Source organism: Ipomoea triloba, chromosome 9 (genome assembly GCF_003576645.1).
Source record: "Ipomoea triloba cultivar NCNSP0323 chromosome 9, ASM357664v1".
Taxonomy (NCBI): Eukaryota; Viridiplantae; Streptophyta; class Magnoliopsida; order Solanales; family Convolvulaceae; genus Ipomoea; species Ipomoea triloba.
The window spans coordinates 20,191,454-20,209,917 of record NC_044924.1 but is presented as its reverse complement, the minus strand read 5'-3'; the positions used below and the strand labels follow the sequence as shown (position 1 = coordinate 20,209,917).

The following is an 18,464-nucleotide window of genomic DNA, read 5'->3' as shown; positions in this document are numbered from 1 at the left end:
GTCTCTGAGAAACAGATAATGGGTAACAACCAGCATGGGTTACACAGGCGACAACCCGAAATCGGGGAGACAAGTAAAAAAAGAAACAATAATAACCAATCCAGAAAAACATCGAGAAACCAAGCAGGAGCTGCTTCAGATCATACCTTAGTGTTGGGTGATAAATCAGGGGCTAAGTCAGTGACAGTAGTTGAGACAGAGAACGAAGATTGGTCAAAATGCTTGGAGGATCCAACGATTTTCCACGAGCACCTTGAGGACCCACCGGACGACGAGTAGTGTGATGGCCAGGCGATGATTGAGCATCGAGGCGAGGAGGTGCGCCTCGGGGACTCGGATGTTGCCGAGATGGAGATGGAGACATGAGGAACCTTTCCTCCGCTGTTTTGCCTCCCAGGTTTTTTCTTGTGTGTTCTCCTTCTGTTTTTTTGGTGTTGTGTTGTCCTTTTTTCCTCTTTTTGTTTTTCCATGAAGGTTATAATCTGGAACTGTCAAGGGGCAGCTTCTAAGCAATTCCTTAGAGCTGCAAAGTGGCTGATTAGCAAACATCATCCGGACATCCTTTGTTTAGTCGAGACCAGGACGTCTGGGTATAATGCAGATGCTGTCTGCACCAATTTGGGTTTTGAGAATTGGGCGTGAGTGGAAGCCCTTGGCTTTAGTGGGGGAATTTGGATTCTCTGGTCGAACTTGTTGCGAATTGAAGTCCTTACTTCCCACACGCAGTTTGTTCACATGCATGTCAGGGAAATCACCAGTAGAGAATGGAATTTCTCAGTGGTGTACGGAAGTCCATCACCCCACCTCCGCCGAAGACTTTGGACTGCTTTAAGCAGAAATACGGTGCAGATTAACCACCCGTGGTTGATAGTTGGGGATTTCAACGCCATTGTCAACAACGATGAGTGTTCGAATCCTAATAACCCGGGGAATCATAGAAATGCTAATTTTAAAAATTAGATTTTCAGATAAGCTTTACTTGATCTTGGTTTCTCAGGTCCGAAGTTCACGTGGCGGCGGGGCAAGGAGGAAGGGACGTTCAAAGGCGCTAGATTGGATCGTGTTCTATGCTCGCTGGATTGGTTGGACCTTGTGACGACTTCGAAGGTTAACCACCTTACGACTTTCGAGTCCGATCACAACCCTCTTTTGGTTGATCTTGATACGAAAGAAACTAGGCACACAAATAGCTTCCTGTTCCAAGGTGCCTGGACGAACCATCATTCTTTCAACCAGCTTGTCAGTAATAATTGGAATGGGGATTTGTCTGTTTGGCAAAATAAGGATGCGATGGCAGCTAAACTCAAGCAATGGAACAGAACAGTGTTTGGTAACATCCATCATAGGAAAAATAGGTTATTGCGGCGTATCGAGGGGATACAAAAACTCTTTGACCATGCAAGGCATGCAGGCATTATTAATCTGGAAAGAAAAATTAGACTAGAGCTGGAGGATACGCTACAGCAAGAAGAGATTTTCTGGTATCAGCAAGCGAGGGAGGATTGGATAGCTTCGGGGGACCGAAACACCAAGTTCTATCATGCTGCTACGAAGAGCAAAAAAACTAAAAGAAGCGAACCAACCTTCTTGGATAATGATGGTAATACCATGAATGATAGTCATGAGATCAAAATTGCTATTCAAAGCTATTTTACTAATATTTTCACTAAGGATGCGGAAGCAGATTTATGTCGTGTCCCTCATGGAAATTTCCCTCGGCTTTGTGAGAATGATTGGGAAATTTTTAATGCTGAGTTTACTATAGAAGAGGTCAGAGCAGCTCTTTATGAGATGAGGCCGCTCAAAGCCCCGGGACCGGATGGCTTTCACGCCATGTTTTACCAAAAGGCTTGGCCCGTGGTTGGAAAATCTGTTTTCAAACAGGTGGATTTATTCCTTAAGTCCGGAGTGATGGAGGAAGGTATTAATGATACTTGGATCGCCCTTATTCCAAAGAACAGCTCCCCTAACAACGCTAGCTAGTATCGCCTTATAAGCCTCTGTAATGTCATTTATAAAGTCATAACAAAGGCAATGACCGGTTAAAACCCATTCTTAAGAAGCTTGTTGGACAAGAGCAAAGCAGTTTTGTTCCAGGCAGACAAATAACGGACAATATTTTGCTCTACCAGGAAGTGATGCATTCCATGAGGACCAAACAGGGCAGCAAGGGTTTTATGGTGCTCAAAATAGATCTTGAAAAATCCTATGATAGGCTTAATTGGGATTTCATCCGTGACACACTTAAAGATGTTGGCATGTCTAATGATTGGGTAAGAAATATCATGGCATGTGTTGAGTCGCCCAGAATGAAAATCTTATGGAACGGAAACACTTAGACCAGATCATTCCTACCAGGGGTATCCGCCAGGCTGACTCTATATCACCGTATTTGTTTGTTCTATGCATGGAGCGCCTGAGTCAAACCATAAAAAGTGAAGTGAAAAGCGGAAAATGGAAAGGCATTCGCCTTTCAAGGTATGGCCCTCTTCTAACGCACTTATTTTTTGCTGACGATCTTGTTCTTTTTGCTGAAGCATCACAGGATCAAATTGATATTATTTCAAAGTGCCTCGAAAGTTTTAGTAAGGCCTAGGGTCAGAAAGTAAGTTTGAGCAAGTCTCAAATTTATTTTTCTAGAAACGTGCCTAGCAAGAAGGCCCAAAGAATCTCAGATATCGCCGGCATCCCTAGGACTACGAATCTAGGAAAGTATCTTGGGGTCCCCACGTTCCACGATCGAGTCACAAACAACTTGTTCTCCCCGATGCTTGACAAGATGGATGAAAGGCTAAACTGTTGGAAGACGAAATTCTTAACATTAGCAGGCAGACAGGTCCTGGCTCAATCAGTTCTACAAACCATCCCTTACTACGGAATGTAGACAATTCTCATGCCAGCCGGAATATGGGAAGAGATAGACAAGAGGATCCGAAGGTTCATTTGGGGAGGAACCCCGGAGGTTAGAAAATGTCATCTAGTGTGTTGGGAAGAAGTCACAAAACCAAAAAGGCTTGGAGGGTTGGGCATTCGAGCGGCGAAGGATATGAATATGGCGTTCATGGCGAAACTAGGGTGGCAAGTCATTACAAACAAGGAGAGCATGTGGGTCAAAGTTCTCAAGGAGAAATATGGTCATGGGAAAGTAAGCATTGACGCGATCTCTACCAAGCCGGTTTGCTCAAACGCATGGAGAGGAATTGTGGCGGCACTCCACATCGTCGAAAAGGGAATTAGAAGCCATGTCAAAAATGGGAGAAATACTAATTTTTGGACTGACGTCTGGTTAACTAAGGAGTCACTACATCACTGTGTTCCTGATCATGCACTTACGAAGGGGATTGCCAATAGGGTGTACGATTACTGGCAAACTGATCGGGGATGGAAATGGGAGAGATTAACGCATCTACCACTTCAAACTAGACAGGAACTTCTCCGCGTTACGATACAAGATGGAGAGGGAGACAATGAACACTACTGGAGCCGGGAGGCATCAGGTGAGTTTTCAGTCACGTCTGCGCACGATTTGTGTCACGATTATCCGACCGACATGCAGGAAAAATGTTAGAGCCAAATTTGGAAACTAAAAGTTCCAAGTAAATACAAAACTTTCCTTTGGACAACCACGCACGACCAAATGATGGGGAATGCTGAGCAAAAGAGACGAGGCCTTGATACGGAAGACAGCTGCGGAGTATGCCAAGGGAGGAGTGAGACCACCGAACACATCCTTAGGACCTGCAACGAAGCTAAGGAGGTTTGGAGGGTCTTCACCACTGGAGAACAAAGGAGGAGATTGGGGCAGCTTGATTTTCGTGGATGGATTGCCGATAACATAGCGCAGAGCAGAGACGAGATTGACAAAGAGGAGTGGCCTAGGAGATTCGCCATTATCATTTGGTGGCTATGGAGATGGAGGTGCGACAGAACTTTCAACGGGCGAGAGATGGACTCATATCGCAAGGTTACCTGGATCAGAGAGGCAGAGATGGAAATTGACTGTGCGTGGAGCCGAAATAATGGCATTACTAGCAAGGCGAGGAAACACACAAAAGCTCCCCTCCGGTGGAAAGCTTCTGTGGTTCATCGGATTACCCTTAACATTGATGGGAGTGTCAAACCAAGTCTCAACCAAGCAAGTATGGGCGGTGTCATGCGAGACAACAACGGCGAGTGGTTGGAGGGCTTCATGCGAAACACATCTTATAAAGATCCCTCATGGGTGGAAGCGGAAGCCATCTTGGAAGGACTTAGATGGGCATGGAACAAAGGGGTTCGTGACATGGAGATTCAATCAAACGCGAAAAATGTGATCAATTGGATTCAGAATGGCTCAACAGGCCGAGGACCGGTTGGTGATTACATCAGCAGGATCAGGGACTGGATCGCAAAGGATTGGAGGATATCTTTCCAAGCGGTGTACCGTGAACAAAACAAGGTGGCTGACTGCTTGGCGGTGTGTGGCGCTATGTACGGGGATAAGATGGCGACTTTTGCGGATTGTCCGCCGATTTGCGGAGATGCGTTTTTTGATGATTTAGCACGCGTTTCTTGTGTCAGAAGAGTTGTGGAGCTTACCTAGGTTTCGCTCCCAAGGGGTCCCCCCCTCCAGTTACTGATTTAAAAAAAAAAAAAAAAAATCTACTTCTATGTACCTCGGATCAAAGTGGAAAATTGGAGGATTTTCTTATTTAAAAAAAAAATTAGAGAAGTGAAAAACTAAAAGATTTTCTTAAAAATAGGAAATTGGAGAAATGGAAAAATGGAAAATAAATATTTTTATTTAGTTACATTTCTTCCTGATTTCTTATCTTTGTGTACTGTATCTCTCTACCTCTGTTCCCCATTGTGCCCATATTTGTCTATTGATAATTGATACATACGGAGTATTATTCTTCTGCATGCATATTTATCTGCAATATTTGCTTATTTCTGCTTTTTTTTTTTTTTTTTTTTTTGAATTCTCAGTTACAACTGCTATGTAATTACATCTGTAAAGTTTATAAGAAAATAAAACAAAAGCAGCCTGTCTGTGTCAAACAACTCAGAACTTCCCCCCTAAACCCAGAAAATGAGGAGAAAAATCAAAACCTATCAGAACAACTGAAAATATCACACAGCAGACCAGAACCTACAAATTCTGCACTGTTATGAGAACCCCTTTGCCTTTACCTTCACCTTTATCACCATATGACCAGCAGGAACTCAGTGAAGTTTTCATGATCCTGCTTGCTCAAATGGACTGTGTGCCAATTATTTATGAAGCAGATGTCCATTGTTCCTGTCATGGGAGCATGAATGCTTGCTTTATCCATAATGTTTTGCCTTGAAAAGTTATCACGTGAACTTTACATTGCATACCGGCTGTAGCTCTTTGAATCAGGTGAAAATACTCGACTCTCGCTGTTACCTTCAGAATACACGGGATTCAACTACTTAACTTCTTCATCCGAGAGACCACCTCTGATTCATGCCCTCTTCTTTGCTTTTTCTTGGCCAACAGATTGCTATCCTTCACTAATTAATGCTAATCTCAATTTCACTCTCTGATAGAGGGATGGGATTACCCTCTGAAGTGTCATTTGCGAAGCTCAAAAGAGTTTCCTCCATCAACTCCTCAAAAATAGCTGCTTCGATTGTATTGCCAATGTCTTTGACATCAGATTTAAGATCCATCCATCCTGCGGGCCTTTCCATATCTTTTTCGACGAGCTGATCCAAAGAATGAGGCGGTGGAGTATTGAGAAGATACCATTCAATCCCTATCCATACCTCATTGATTAAGTCCATCCCCTTTGGAACTGGCCGAATGTTCTGTTTAACAAATGGTGTGCCAGGGAAGCAGCCAAAATAGCGGTCACATGCCTCAGTAAGAACTTCGTTAGTACAATCGAAAAGGAGCTTTCGACAGGAACACTCAGAAAGTAAATCTACTTCATCAAACAGTGATGGGTCAAGAATCTGATCTGAGGAAAGCCAGCTTAAAAGAAATTCATCCCAATTCAACCCTGAACCTAGCAGTACTGCCTCTACGTATTCAAATGCAGATTCCTCATTTTCCAGAAAAGTCAGTGTGTAAAGTTGCTGGTCAAGAGAAGTTGCTGCTGGTTCCTCAAAATCGATTTTCTGAGGTTGAATTTCGAGTTCAACTGCAGGCACATAGAGACGTTGTATAGGAAAGCTCAAAATATAAAAGGATAATGACTAGTGACATTTAGCAAACTCTAAAACAATCTAACCTGGTTGACACATAGTGGTTGCAGGATTGATGTCATTCTCCGGAAATAATGGCTCAAGCACAGAAACGGGACTGGGTTGCTCCATTCTATCCATTACACTCTGAGGATATNTTTTTTTTTTTTTTTTTTTTTTTGAATTCTCAGTTACAACTGCTATGTAATTACATCTGTAAAGTTTATAAGAAAATAAAACAAAAGCAGCCTGTCTGTGTCAAACAACTCAGAACTTCCCCCCTAAACCCAGAAAATGAGGAGAAAAATCAAAACCTATCAGAACAACTGAAAATATCACACAGCAGACCAGAACCTACAAATTCTGCACTGTTATGAGAACCCCTTTGCCTTTACCTTCACCTTTATCACCATATGACCAGCAGGAACTCAGTGAAGTTTTCATGATCCTGCTTGCTCAAATGGACTGTGTGCCAATTATTTATGAAGCAGATGTCCATTGTTCCTGTCATGGGAGCATGAATGCTTGCTTTATCCATAATGTTTTGCCTTGAAAAGTTATCACGTGAACTTTACATTGCATACCGGCTGTAGCTCTTTGAATCAGGTGAAAATACTCGACTCTCGCTGTTACCTTCAGAATACACGGGATTCAACTACTTAACTTCTTCATCCGAGAGACCACCTCTGATTCATGCCCTCTTCTTTGCTTTTTCTTGGCCAACAGATTGCTATCCTTCACTAATTAATGCTAATCTCAATTTCACTCTCTGATAGAGGGATGGGATTACCCTCTGAAGTGTCATTTGCGAAGCTCAAAAGAGTTTCCTCCATCAACTCCTCAAAAATAGCTGCTTCGATTGTATTGCCAATGTCTTTGACATCAGATTTAAGATCCATCCATCCTGCGGGCCTTTCCATATCTTTTTCGACGAGCTGATCCAAAGAATGAGGCGGTGGAGTATTGAGAAGATACCATTCAATCCCTATCCATACCTCATTGATTAAGTCCATCCCCTTTGGAACTGGCCGAATGTTCTGTTTAACAAATGGTGTGCCAGGGAAGCAGCCAAAATAGCGGTCACATGCCTCAGTAAGAACTTCGTTAGTACAATCGAAAAGGAGCTTTCGACAGGAACACTCAGAAAGTAAATCTACTTCATCAAACAGTGATGGGTCAAGAATCTGATCTGAGGAAAGCCAGCTTAAAAGAAATTCATCCCAATTCAACCCTGAACCTAGCAGTACTGCCTCTACGTATTCAAATGCAGATTCCTCATTTTCCAGAAAAGTCAGTGTGTAAAGTTGCTGGTCAAGAGAAGTTGCTGCTGGTTCCTCAAAATCGATTTTCTGAGGTTGAATTTCGAGTTCAACTGCAGGCACATAGAGACGTTGTATAGGAAAGCTCAAAATATAAAAGGATAATGACTAGTGACATTTAGCAAACTCTAAAACAATCTAACCTGGTTGACACATAGTGGTTGCAGGATTGATGTCATTCTCCGGAAATAATGGCTCAAGCACAGAAACGGGACTGGGTTGCTCCATTCTATCCATTACACTCTGAGGATATTCAACTTTCCCGCTGTCAGATGAGTTCAGAGGGACAGCTGACCAACAAGAAAAAACTTCTTTTGCCCCATATGAATCCTAACAAGTAAAAACAGAAGGCCATAAGTTCTTTAGATTGCTAATGCTTACCATATATACAAACACAAAGGAAGTAAAGCCAGGGGTAACCCCAGCCAAGATGGCTAAGCATACACACCCGTAACCACAAGGTCAACCTTCTTGGTTTGAGCAAGTCAGCTATGGGCAACCTAGGTTGGTTTACCTCCTTGTGGCTAGGGTCACAAGGCGGGGTTTACCCAGTACACATCCTTGGGTAGTGACTGCGGGTTTCCCTTGTCACCCAAAAAAAAAAACAAAGTAAAGCCAACACTACTTACTGATAAGCATTCAGATGCCAGTTTCAAGCTCGGGGAGGAGGTTTCCGTGTTAAATGCTTCCGTAACATCAGCACTTCCAATGTCTATGGTAATTGAAAAACTAATTGGTTTACAAGATGCATCTAAGACTTTTCCATCCTCCTGGTATCCAATTGGAGCGGGTTCTTCCGTATCTAGAACCCCTGAATAGTTTGGATTTTGGAATAGAGAGATTAGTTAAAAGTGTGAGCATTGACAAAATAAAAATGAAATATGAAATGCTTCAATCATAAGGGAAAGAATACCTGCAACAGCCACTTCATCTTTAGTAGGAGAAACAATTTTTTCCAACAAATCGTCACAATTAAGTTCACATGGTATATCAAGGTTTCCATTTGCCAATTTTATGTACTGTTCAGAATTGATTTCTGCAGCAGAAGACTGCCTCTCTAAGTTAGAGTCAGAAGGAGCCACTCTCATCCGGGGAGGAAGGACATCCTCATGAGTACACTTTCTAGGACTGCAGTTAGAAGNTTTTTTTTTTTTTTTTTTTTTTTGAATTCTCAGTTACAACTGCTATGTAATTACATCTGTAAAGTTTATAAGAAAATAAAACAAAAGCAGCCTGTCTGTGTCAAACAACTCAGAACTTCCCCCCTAAACCCAGAAAATGAGGAGAAAAATCAAAACCTATCAGAACAACTGAAAATATCACACAGCAGACCAGAACCTACAAATTCTGCACTGTTATGAGAACCCCTTTGCCTTTACCTTCACCTTTATCACCATATGACCAGCAGGAACTCAGTGAAGTTTTCATGATCCTGCTTGCTCAAATGGACTGTGTGCCAATTATTTATGAAGCAGATGTCCATTGTTCCTGTCATGGGAGCATGAATGCTTGCTTTATCCATAATGTTTTGCCTTGAAAAGTTATCACGTGAACTTTACATTGCATACCGGCTGTAGCTCTTTGAATCAGGTGAAAATACTCGACTCTCGCTGTTACCTTCAGAATACACGGGATTCAACTACTTAACTTCTTCATCCGAGAGACCACCTCTGATTCATGCCCTCTTCTTTGCTTTTTCTTGGCCAACAGATTGCTATCCTTCACTAATTAATGCTAATCTCAATTTCACTCTCTGATAGAGGGATGGGATTACCCTCTGAAGTGTCATTTGCGAAGCTCAAAAGAGTTTCCTCCATCAACTCCTCAAAAATAGCTGCTTCGATTGTATTGCCAATGTCTTTGACATCAGATTTAAGATCCATCCATCCTGCGGGCCTTTCCATATCTTTTTCGACGAGCTGATCCAAAGAATGAGGCGGTGGAGTATTGAGAAGATACCATTCAATCCCTATCCATACCTCATTGATTAAGTCCATCCCCTTTGGAACTGGCCGAATGTTCTGTTTAACAAATGGTGTGCCAGGGAAGCAGCCAAAATAGCGGTCACATGCCTCAGTAAGAACTTCGTTAGTACAATCGAAAAGGAGCTTTCGACAGGAACACTCAGAAAGTAAATCTACTTCATCAAACAGTGATGGGTCAAGAATCTGATCTGAGGAAAGCCAGCTTAAAAGAAATTCATCCCAATTCAACCCTGAACCTAGCAGTACTGCCTCTACGTATTCAAATGCAGATTCCTCATTTTCCAGAAAAGTCAGTGTGTAAAGTTGCTGGTCAAGAGAAGTTGCTGCTGGTTCCTCAAAATCGATTTTCTGAGGTTGAATTTCGAGTTCAACTGCAGGCACATAGAGACGTTGTATAGGAAAGCTCAAAATATAAAAGGATAATGACTAGTGACATTTAGCAAACTCTAAAACAATCTAACCTGGTTGACACATAGTGGTTGCAGGATTGATGTCATTCTCCGGAAATAATGGCTCAAGCACAGAAACGGGACTGGGTTGCTCCATTCTATCCATTACACTCTGAGGATATTCAACTTTCCCGCTGTCAGATGAGTTCAGAGGGACAGCTGACCAACAAGAAAAAACTTCTTTTGCCCCATATGAATCCTAACAAGTAAAAACAGAAGGCCATAAGTTCTTTAGATTGCTAATGCTTACCATATATACAAACACAAAGGAAGTAAAGCCAGGGGTAACCCCAGCCAAGATGGCTAAGCATACACACCCGTAACCACAAGGTCAACCTTCTTGGTTTGAGCAAGTCAGCTATGGGCAACCTAGGTTGGTTTACCTCCTTGTGGCTAGGGTCACAAGGCGGGGTTTACCCAGTACACATCCTTGGGTAGTGACTGCGGGTTTCCCTTGTCACCCAAAAAAAAAAACAAAGTAAAGCCAACACTACTTACTGATAAGCATTCAGATGCCAGTTTCAAGCTCGGGGAGGAGGTTTCCGTGTTAAATGCTTCCGTAACATCAGCACTTCCAATGTCTATGGTAATTGAAAAACTAATTGGTTTACAAGATGCATCTAAGACTTTTCCATCCTCCTGGTATCCAATTGGAGCGGGTTCTTCCGTATCTAGAACCCCTGAATAGTTTGGATTTTGGAATAGAGAGATTAGTTAAAAGTGTGAGCATTGACAAAATAAAAATGAAATATGAAATGCTTCAATCATAAGGGAAAGAATACCTGCAACAGCCACTTCATCTTTAGTAGGAGAAACAATTTTTTCCAACAAATCGTCACAATTAAGTTCACATGGTATATCAAGGTTTCCATTTGCCAATTTTATGTACTGTTCAGAATTGATTTCTGCAGCAGAAGACTGCCTCTCTAAGTTAGAGTCAGAAGGAGCCACTCTCATCCGGGGAGGAAGGACATCCTCATGAGTACACTTTCTAGGACTGCAGTTAGAAGAAGTGTTATACTCAGGAAGAGAAAGGATCCTTCCTAAGGATTTAGGGAGCTTTTCGCTAATTAACTCTTCCTCTTTTTCCCCATTATCCAGCATCTCCAGGAGATGTTTCTTAGCCTCAAGATAGATGTTTGATATCTCCAGCTTGGGATAATTAGATGCTTCATTTATTGTAGCTTCTTCAATGTCTTTTGGCTTCCCTTTCTTATCTCCTCTCTTGAAGTGAATGGGGGAAGGCCTGGCAAATCTCTCGGTGTAAAAATGGTTTCTGTTGGGAGAGCTCCATCCAATATTTTCTCCACTGATCCCTTTATCAATATCACTGTGCTTTTTATGAACGATTTCTTCATGAGAGATCCCTTGGCATTCTTTTCCCATGGCTTTCTTTAGCCTTCTTTTAATTTCAGTGAACGAGAAATGGGATGAGCTTTTCCCATTCTGCAATTTATTGCCCATTGTATGAGGAGAGTGTACTGATGAGCTAACATCAATTGGAGAACCTGGGAATTGCAAGCCAGCTGGTCCCGGTTTTAGAATTACAATTTTGCTAGAGGGCCGGGATCTTTCATCTTCCATTAAAGGATAGCTTTCTTGAGATTTGCTTCTCCTGCGAAAAAAGTGGCCTCGTTTTGAATTGCCGATTGCATCTGTTTTTGCATGAACTACATTTTTCTGCATCAAATTAGATTTCAGCCTAGAGTTAGACTTCCTCCCTTTTTCAACTCGATCCTCTAAACTTTCCATGTGATTCACTAGCCTAGAATTTGGATCTTGTAAGAGTTTCCAGCATAATTCCTTGTTAGAACTTAATGTTTGCAGAGCATCCATTAACTCTTGGGAGTTATAAGCAGTCTCGTCTTCTTCAAAGTGTCTACTGTCCTTAGACTTCTGGTTTACAAGCATCTCAATGGCTGCACTTAACTTTTCTTCAAGAACTGGGCGGTCTTGATCTGACTGCTTGTTACGCACATCTTTCTTTCTGAAACTATTGGTTTTTACATGAATCTGGCCAAGCTCTTCCATTATAATTTGAAAATCATCGGAGTTGAGAACTTGACGGCAGGAGACATCAGAGCCAACATTCTTGACATCATCCAAATCCGATAAGGACATACTTCTAGACCTATCAGAAGTTCTAAATGTCCGTTTGCATTTCCTCCTCTTTGTATGGCTCCCCTTGTGTGAATTAAACGCTTCTGGTTGGATTTCAACATCATTTCTCTGATCCTTCGGGCTTGCCTCACCAAACATTTCTTCTTCCATGAGTTCCTTTACACTTGTCTTAGAGTCAAGTGTTGCTGCCTCACTTTCGTCATCATCCTGGATCTTTAACAAAATTTGTGATATTAATTCCAATTTATTAATTACTTGCTTAATTTCAAAAATTTGGTCAACAGTTGTGTTATAATCTAAGATTGGACCAAGGTGACTCAACTGGGCTATAATGCACATGGGCCAAACCGGGTAGACAACTAGGTGAACACAAAGTGGCCATGTTATAATAATCTAAGATTGGGCCAAGGTCACTCAAGTGTGCTATAATGCACATTGGCCAAACCACACTAAAAAGACTGAATTCAATCAATTAGTAGTCTAACCTATGGCCTTATAAACCCATATATTCTCTCTTATTTTTTCAATGTGGACTCTTAACAAGTTGATTTAAAACAGACAGCACAGCAAAGAACTTATTGAAAAACATATTAAGCCATGGTTACCTTGACCTTAAAACTCTTCTCACTGGGATTCGGTATTTTAAGCTTCATACTTGAACTGGCACCTGCTGGAAAATACAACGTCGGGGTAGGGTCATTGAGTGTGTTACGATCACATAGCTAGGACTAAAAAGAATTTATTTTAAAAACGAGGCTGTTAATTGAGCTTAAAGCTTTCTTCAAAGATTTCTCACCAACTTGTCCGCTAGCTTGTCTTCCATCTGCAAGTAGCTTTCTAGTGGATCGACCATTGCGGAAGTCAAAGATGTTAATGAAGCCCCAGATACAACCTGCCTGGTCTTTCTTGTATTGCAAAGAGTATCTCGGTGATTTATTTGCCATAATTGGAGATTGTTCGAATTCAATGTACCAAGATTGCGCTCCTGCTATGACCACTCAAACCCTGATCAAACGAATTTAGTACAGAGGAAAGTTTCAGAATTTATTAGGTTCATCAAGTTGAACATCGAATGATCAAGTTTATGCAATCAAATGCGCAAAGATGGAACATGCATTTAGTCACCAAATATGCATTGAGGAAAACAGAATATGTCATTAATCATGAATACCACGTTAGATTAAGCTGGCAAAGGCAAACAAGAAACTAATCCTCAAAGACAAAGCAAAAGGCGGAGATAATGGCAAAAAGCCAAAAATAAATGTAAAGATAAGAAATCCCACTACCAACAAAGAGACTTTAATTCTAAAACACAAATTTTATGCAAAAAAAGAAATTCCTAAAAAACTAAAGTAAACCTGAATCATCACCAAAACTAAGAGTCTAAGACCAAAGAATAACTTCCATAGTTCCATCAATCAATGAATTGGCTTAAGGTAAAGCACACTATTTTATTGCTATTTGTCATGCATCTCATCTCTAGTGAGCGGGATTCTTATGCATCAGCTACACTAGAAGAAGAAAGCCACAAATGATCTCCTAAGTTTTAGAAAGATTACTTATCACAAAACTTTGATTGGAGATCTGCAGAAACTAAAGTTTGAAGCCTTAGAACCAGAATGTGCACAAGGAAGACATTGCAGCAAAGTATAACTTTCAAGAAAACCAACAAAGATTCTATTTCAAATCCCAGACAGAGTGGAGCTCAAGGAACTCTAACCTTACCTTACTGGAAAGGAATCAAAAAACAAGCATCACAGTGCTTAGATCATCAGCAATGTGAAATATTCTGAGAGATGAAATATTCAACTTTGGGTAAAATATAAGACTCCACTCCCTTTAAAGGGATGTCAAAAATATGATCATTACAAAATTCCAATCACTATAACATCCAAAATTTAACCTAAAATCTCTCTTCAAAGTCTAAAATGGTAAACTCTAAAGCCCTTCAAGATATAACAAAATTCTCTCCTCTTTGAACAAAAAACTGGAGCATTATATATATCCCAAACATCAAACAAAACCCACAGTTTTACAAAAAAGTATTAAATAAAAAAAAATCACCTTTTGGGATCAAAGAAACACAAAGAAACACAAATTTCCTCAAGACATGAATATTTTTTTTAATCTGAATATAAAGTCTGATTCTTTTGCCTTACCTTTGTTTCTTTAGGATTGAATAACACCGACCCTCATATCCACACACAGAAAATTAGGAGTCGGTCTGACTAATGTTGTGGGGGCAGCCATTATAGACCAAGGAGGTTGGAAGAAACAGCAGTGAAGATAGAAAGCAGAGGAAAAGTGATACTGTATTTTTGTCTATATAGAGAGAGAAAGCGAGGGTGCTGATGAAGACATCATAGTGAGAGAGAGAATCAGAAGAGGAGGAAAAAAAAGTTGATGGACACCCAGAAATAATGGTGGGGCCGAGAACAGCATCTCATCTTTCTTCCCACTGAGGAGAGGAAAAGGAAAAAAATTCTGCTACGTATATTTTCGGCTTTTTGGCATTCTCCGGCGATTATTTTTGCAGGTTTTGATGATAGTTCCAAATTCCACGTTGAAGAACCATAGGGATCATCACCCCCCAAACTTGTCTCTCATCTCACGTACGCCAACTCTGAAATGCCAATACGTATGAAACACCCCATCCCCCCGTCCGAGAAAACAAAATGACAAACCTTGGTTGTTCCTCACTTCCGGTTCTGATTTAGACAGTGGATTGGATTAATGTCACGTAACGTTGAAACAGAGAGCTGTGTGTGTGAGAGAGAGAGAAATAGTAAACAAAACCGACTTGGAGTCTTGGAGAGTTGGAGTGGATGAGATGGAGAAGTTTGGCATGTTTGGTTCACTAAGAATTAAGTTTCTTTGTAGATGTCTTTTTTTTTTTTTTTTTTTTAAATGGTCAAATAAGGGCTTCAATTTTACAAAAAAATTGTAATTAGATCCATAAAATTTTAAAAAGTGCAATTAAATAAATAATTCAACATATTAAAATCGATCAAATAAATCTAATTTACCCATATACAAGCAGTCATTGACCGCCATTGACCACTCCTAACTACTGGTGACCACCGTGATTAATTGATTATGGTAGACCGTTGCGGTTAAACTTTAAAAAAAAAAAAAATTAGTGATAAGCATTTCTTTGACCAACCCAAGTGGTTGCCTTCTCTATAAGACGGCGGCCATCGAGCATTCTTATGGATCCTTCTTTGATTTCGTCGGAGTTAGTTTTTGTAGTCGGTCAGAATGTCGCCAGAGTAGTCGGAATACCATCTAAAATTTTGAAAGCCCTGGTGACCTGCTATAATAGGTCATTAATTTTATTTTTTTTTTACTTCATTGCATCAATAATTCAATATAACATGTTGGTGAATTTGATTGCACTTTTAAAAGTTTAAAAACCTAATTGTAAATTTGTGTACAGTTGAAAGGTTTATTTAACTATTTTTTTAATTGAGGAACAATATATTTTCTCTAATAAGTCCAAGGATTCGCATAGTCCTTGCTTTATGTGTTATTTATCCATTCTTTGTTTTTTATGCCAATGTAGATGACCGGAGATAACTCTTTAATGTCTTAATTGGCTGAAATACTTTAATTTCAATAAATTAACATTTTTTCACAAAAATCTTTTTTTAACTTAATTTTATTTTTTATTTTCTGTAAAAATAAATTTAAATGATATATTACTAAAATAAAATATTTTAAATGATACTCATATTGAATTTGTTTAATCTACAAGTTTATTTCTTAATGTGATTATATGTTAATTAAAAAATTATACATACATACATACATACATACATACATACATATATATATATATGTGTGTGTGTGTGTGTGTGTGTGTGTGTGTGTGTGTATGTGTGTGTACACACACACATATATATATATAGGGAAGGCTTCAGGTGCGGTTATATCTTCCCGTGCGATTGTGTGGTACTCACCTTAAACATTAAAACGACACACCTTAAGTATTCAAATCACGCACCTTAAGCTAAAAACATAAATTGCGCACCTAAAATTTTTAAATGGTGCACCTTCAGTTGAGAATACACTGCGCACCTTAAGTACACAAACCACGCACCTAAGGTTTTAAAATGACACACCTTAAGTTTCAACAACTCATGCACCTTAAGCATACATATCACGCACCTTAAGAAGGAAAAATGCACCTTAAGATAAGGTAAATCATGCACCTTAAGAAAGAAAATCATGCACCTTAAAAAGAAAATTATGCACCTAAAGCCACCACACAATAGCATATATATATATATATATATATATATATATATATATATATATATATATGGTAGGGTTCCAATGAGATCACTTGTTTAGGTAAGATCGTGAGATCAGGTCTTGTGCATCCATGTAATATTTTTTAATGGTCTAGATTGATTGACACACACACACTCCGTTCGCACACATTTAATCACCGTTCGCACACACTTCAACTTGGAATATTAATCAATCTAGACCATTAAAAAATTTTGAGACCAAATCTTGTACATCAATCTAAAAAAATTTAATGGTCTAGATTGTTTGAAACACCCACTCCGTTCGCACACATTTAATCACCTTTCGCACACATTTAATCACTGTTTGCACACATTGAATCACCGTTCGCACACACTTAATCATTGTTCGCACACACTTCAACTTAGAATCTTAAATTAATCTAGACCATTAAATTATTACATGGATGCATAAGATATGATCTCACGATCTTACCTAAACAAGTGATGTCATATAAGCATATATATATATATATATATATATATATATTGGGGCGCGCTCTAATGAGAATGGGTGCCCAGGAGAGAAATAAAAACTATCCACAATCGTCCACGTGTCCAGATCAACAAATCAAATGTGATTTAAAAAAAAAAAAAAGCGACGCAATGGCATTTTCGTAAATAACTTGAACTTTGATGCAAGTAAATGTGTTATAAATGCAAGTAGTTGGTGCACATTTGCAAGTAAAAAGTGCAAGTAAAATCACTTACAAGTGCACCTATTTTCACTTACAAGTGCAAGTAATTTATCTTGTCAACATTCGTGCACCTAGGTGCGACTAATTATACAATTAGATGCAACTAGTTATAACGTTAGGTGCACTTAGTATTGATGCTCAATGTACATTTTACTTGCACACGTAATACATTTTACATGCACTTGTGCACCTATTTTCACTTACAAGTGCAAGTTATTTACCTTGTTAACATTCATGCACCTAAGTGCACCTAGTTATAACCTTAGTTGCAACTACATCTGGACATGTGCCGTGCTACGAAGCGTTCTCAGTTCTCTCTTGGGCGCACTGTTCTCATTTGAAGGCAATCATGTGTGTGTGTGTGTGTGTGTTACACACATATATGTGTGTATGTGTGTGTGTATAGGTTCGATAATTTCTCTTAACATGAGAACCTGCGAACCATTCAACACTACTGATATGGCATGATCTGATGGTTATTATTATCTTCTTTTTTTCTCTCTTTTTTTTTTGTTTGGAGCGGGGGTATTATTGTGTTTTTCATTTTGTTTTTCTTTGTTTTAGTTACTATTTATGTTTATTTCCTTGTTTGTAGGTCCTTATTTATAGTATTTTTATTATTTCTTGTCTGGATTTTGCTTCATCGACGTATTTGAATACACAACTAGAGAGTTATAAGAATGCACAATATTTTGTATAGAAATGCAAAACATACTGTATAGGAATGCACTACATGCACGACCTGGGCTAAGCGAATAATCATATCAAAAGTTATTTATGCACAACAATTGATATTAAAATGCACAACATTTTGTGTAGGAATGCACGACCAAACTAATATGAATACATGACATGTGTCAAACAAATAATCAAATACTAAGCAATGGTTATGGACATATCAACGGGTTCAATAGACCTGTTAGTCCAATGACATTACTAAACAGGACAATTGAACCTGTCAATGGGTTCAATAAACTCGTTGAACAAAACCGTTGGTCCAATGACATTACTAACGGGACTATTAAACCCGTCAATGGATTTAATAGACCCGTTGCCAACCGTTGGTCAAACGAGTCTATTGAACCCGTTGGGGAGCCCGTTGACTGACCAAACTATCCTTCCTAATTTATTTCTAGCATTTACAACGTAAATTTGTTCTTTAATTTTAGCAAATGCACAAATACATCTCATCCATCCAATCCCTGATCTCAATGGTTTAAATTAGTTCACAAGTTCTCAGATAAAAGGTGGTTCTCACCCGAACTATATATATAATAAACATAATAATTTAAATCTTCTTAAAATAAATTTAAAAGCTGAGTTAGTAATTAATCATTTTAATATAATATGGAAAATTGTAATTTATGCCCCTTCATAATATGTCAATTAT

General features: G+C 39.4%; 2 protein-coding genes across 8 annotated transcripts; one reads left to right on the top strand and one right to left on the bottom strand.

Moving 5' to 3' along the window:
* The first annotated feature begins 294 nt into the window (after positions 1-294).
* Positions 295-3,568, top strand: LOC116029708. The gene is made up of 6 exons (XM_031271751.1): positions 295-318; positions 475-638; positions 747-907; positions 998-1,921; positions 2,032-2,273; positions 2,885-3,568. Exons 1-6 carry the CDS (start codon positions 295-297, stop codon positions 3,566-3,568), a joined length of 2,199 nt encoding a protein of 732 aa, XP_031127611.1.
* A 1,349-nt stretch (positions 3,569-4,917) lies between these two features.
* Positions 4,918-14,874, bottom strand: LOC116030839. 7 transcript variants are annotated; one of them, XM_031273188.1, is made up of 8 exons: positions 14,226-14,874; positions 12,863-13,071; positions 12,672-12,736; positions 10,728-12,279; positions 10,444-10,625; positions 10,068-10,144; positions 6,240-6,349; positions 4,918-6,149 (listed from the first exon to the last, which is right to left on the bottom strand). In XM_031273188.1, exons 2-8 carry the CDS (start codon positions 13,008-13,010, stop codon positions 5,518-5,520), a joined length of 2,766 nt encoding a protein of 921 aa, XP_031129048.1. In that variant the 5' UTR covers positions 13,011-13,071; positions 14,226-14,874; the 3' UTR covers positions 4,918-5,517. The 7 variants fall into 7 exon arrangements, with proteins under 7 accessions (XP_031129048.1, XP_031129047.1, XP_031129044.1 ...); XM_031273187.1 differs by lacking the exons at positions 4,918-6,149; positions 6,240-6,349; positions 10,068-10,144; positions 10,444-10,625 and adding exons at positions 6,351-7,564; positions 7,655-7,841; positions 8,141-8,322; positions 8,425-8,617 and having other exon boundaries at positions 10,921-12,279; XM_031273184.1 differs by lacking the exons at positions 4,918-6,149; positions 6,240-6,349 and adding an exon at positions 8,654-9,867 and having other exon boundaries at positions 9,958-10,144.
* Positions 14,875-18,464: the final 3,590 nt, after the last annotated feature.

Coding starts and splice junctions, on each gene's coding strand:
- LOC116029708 (XM_031271751.1), top strand. CDS start 295: ATGATTGAGCATCGAGGCGAGGAG. Junction 639..746: donor TTGGGTTTTGAGAATTGGGC/GTGAGTGGAAGC, acceptor CATGCATGTCAG/GGAAATCACCAGTAGAGAAT. Junction 2,274..2,884: donor TTGGCATGTCTAATGATTGG/GTAAGAAATATC, acceptor TACGGAATGTAG/ACAATTCTCATGCCAGCCGG.
- LOC116030839 (XM_031273188.1), bottom strand. CDS start 13,010: ATGGCAAATAAATCACCGAGATACTCTTTGCAATACAAGAAAGACCAG. Junction 12,737..12,862: donor ACAAGCTAGCGGACAAGTTG/GTGAGAAATCTT, acceptor TGTATTTTCCAG/CAGGTGCCAGTTCAAGTATG. Junction 12,280..12,671: donor AGAAGAGTTTTAAGGTCAAG/GTAACCATGGCT, acceptor ATTTTGTTAAAG/ATCCAGGATGATGACGAAAG.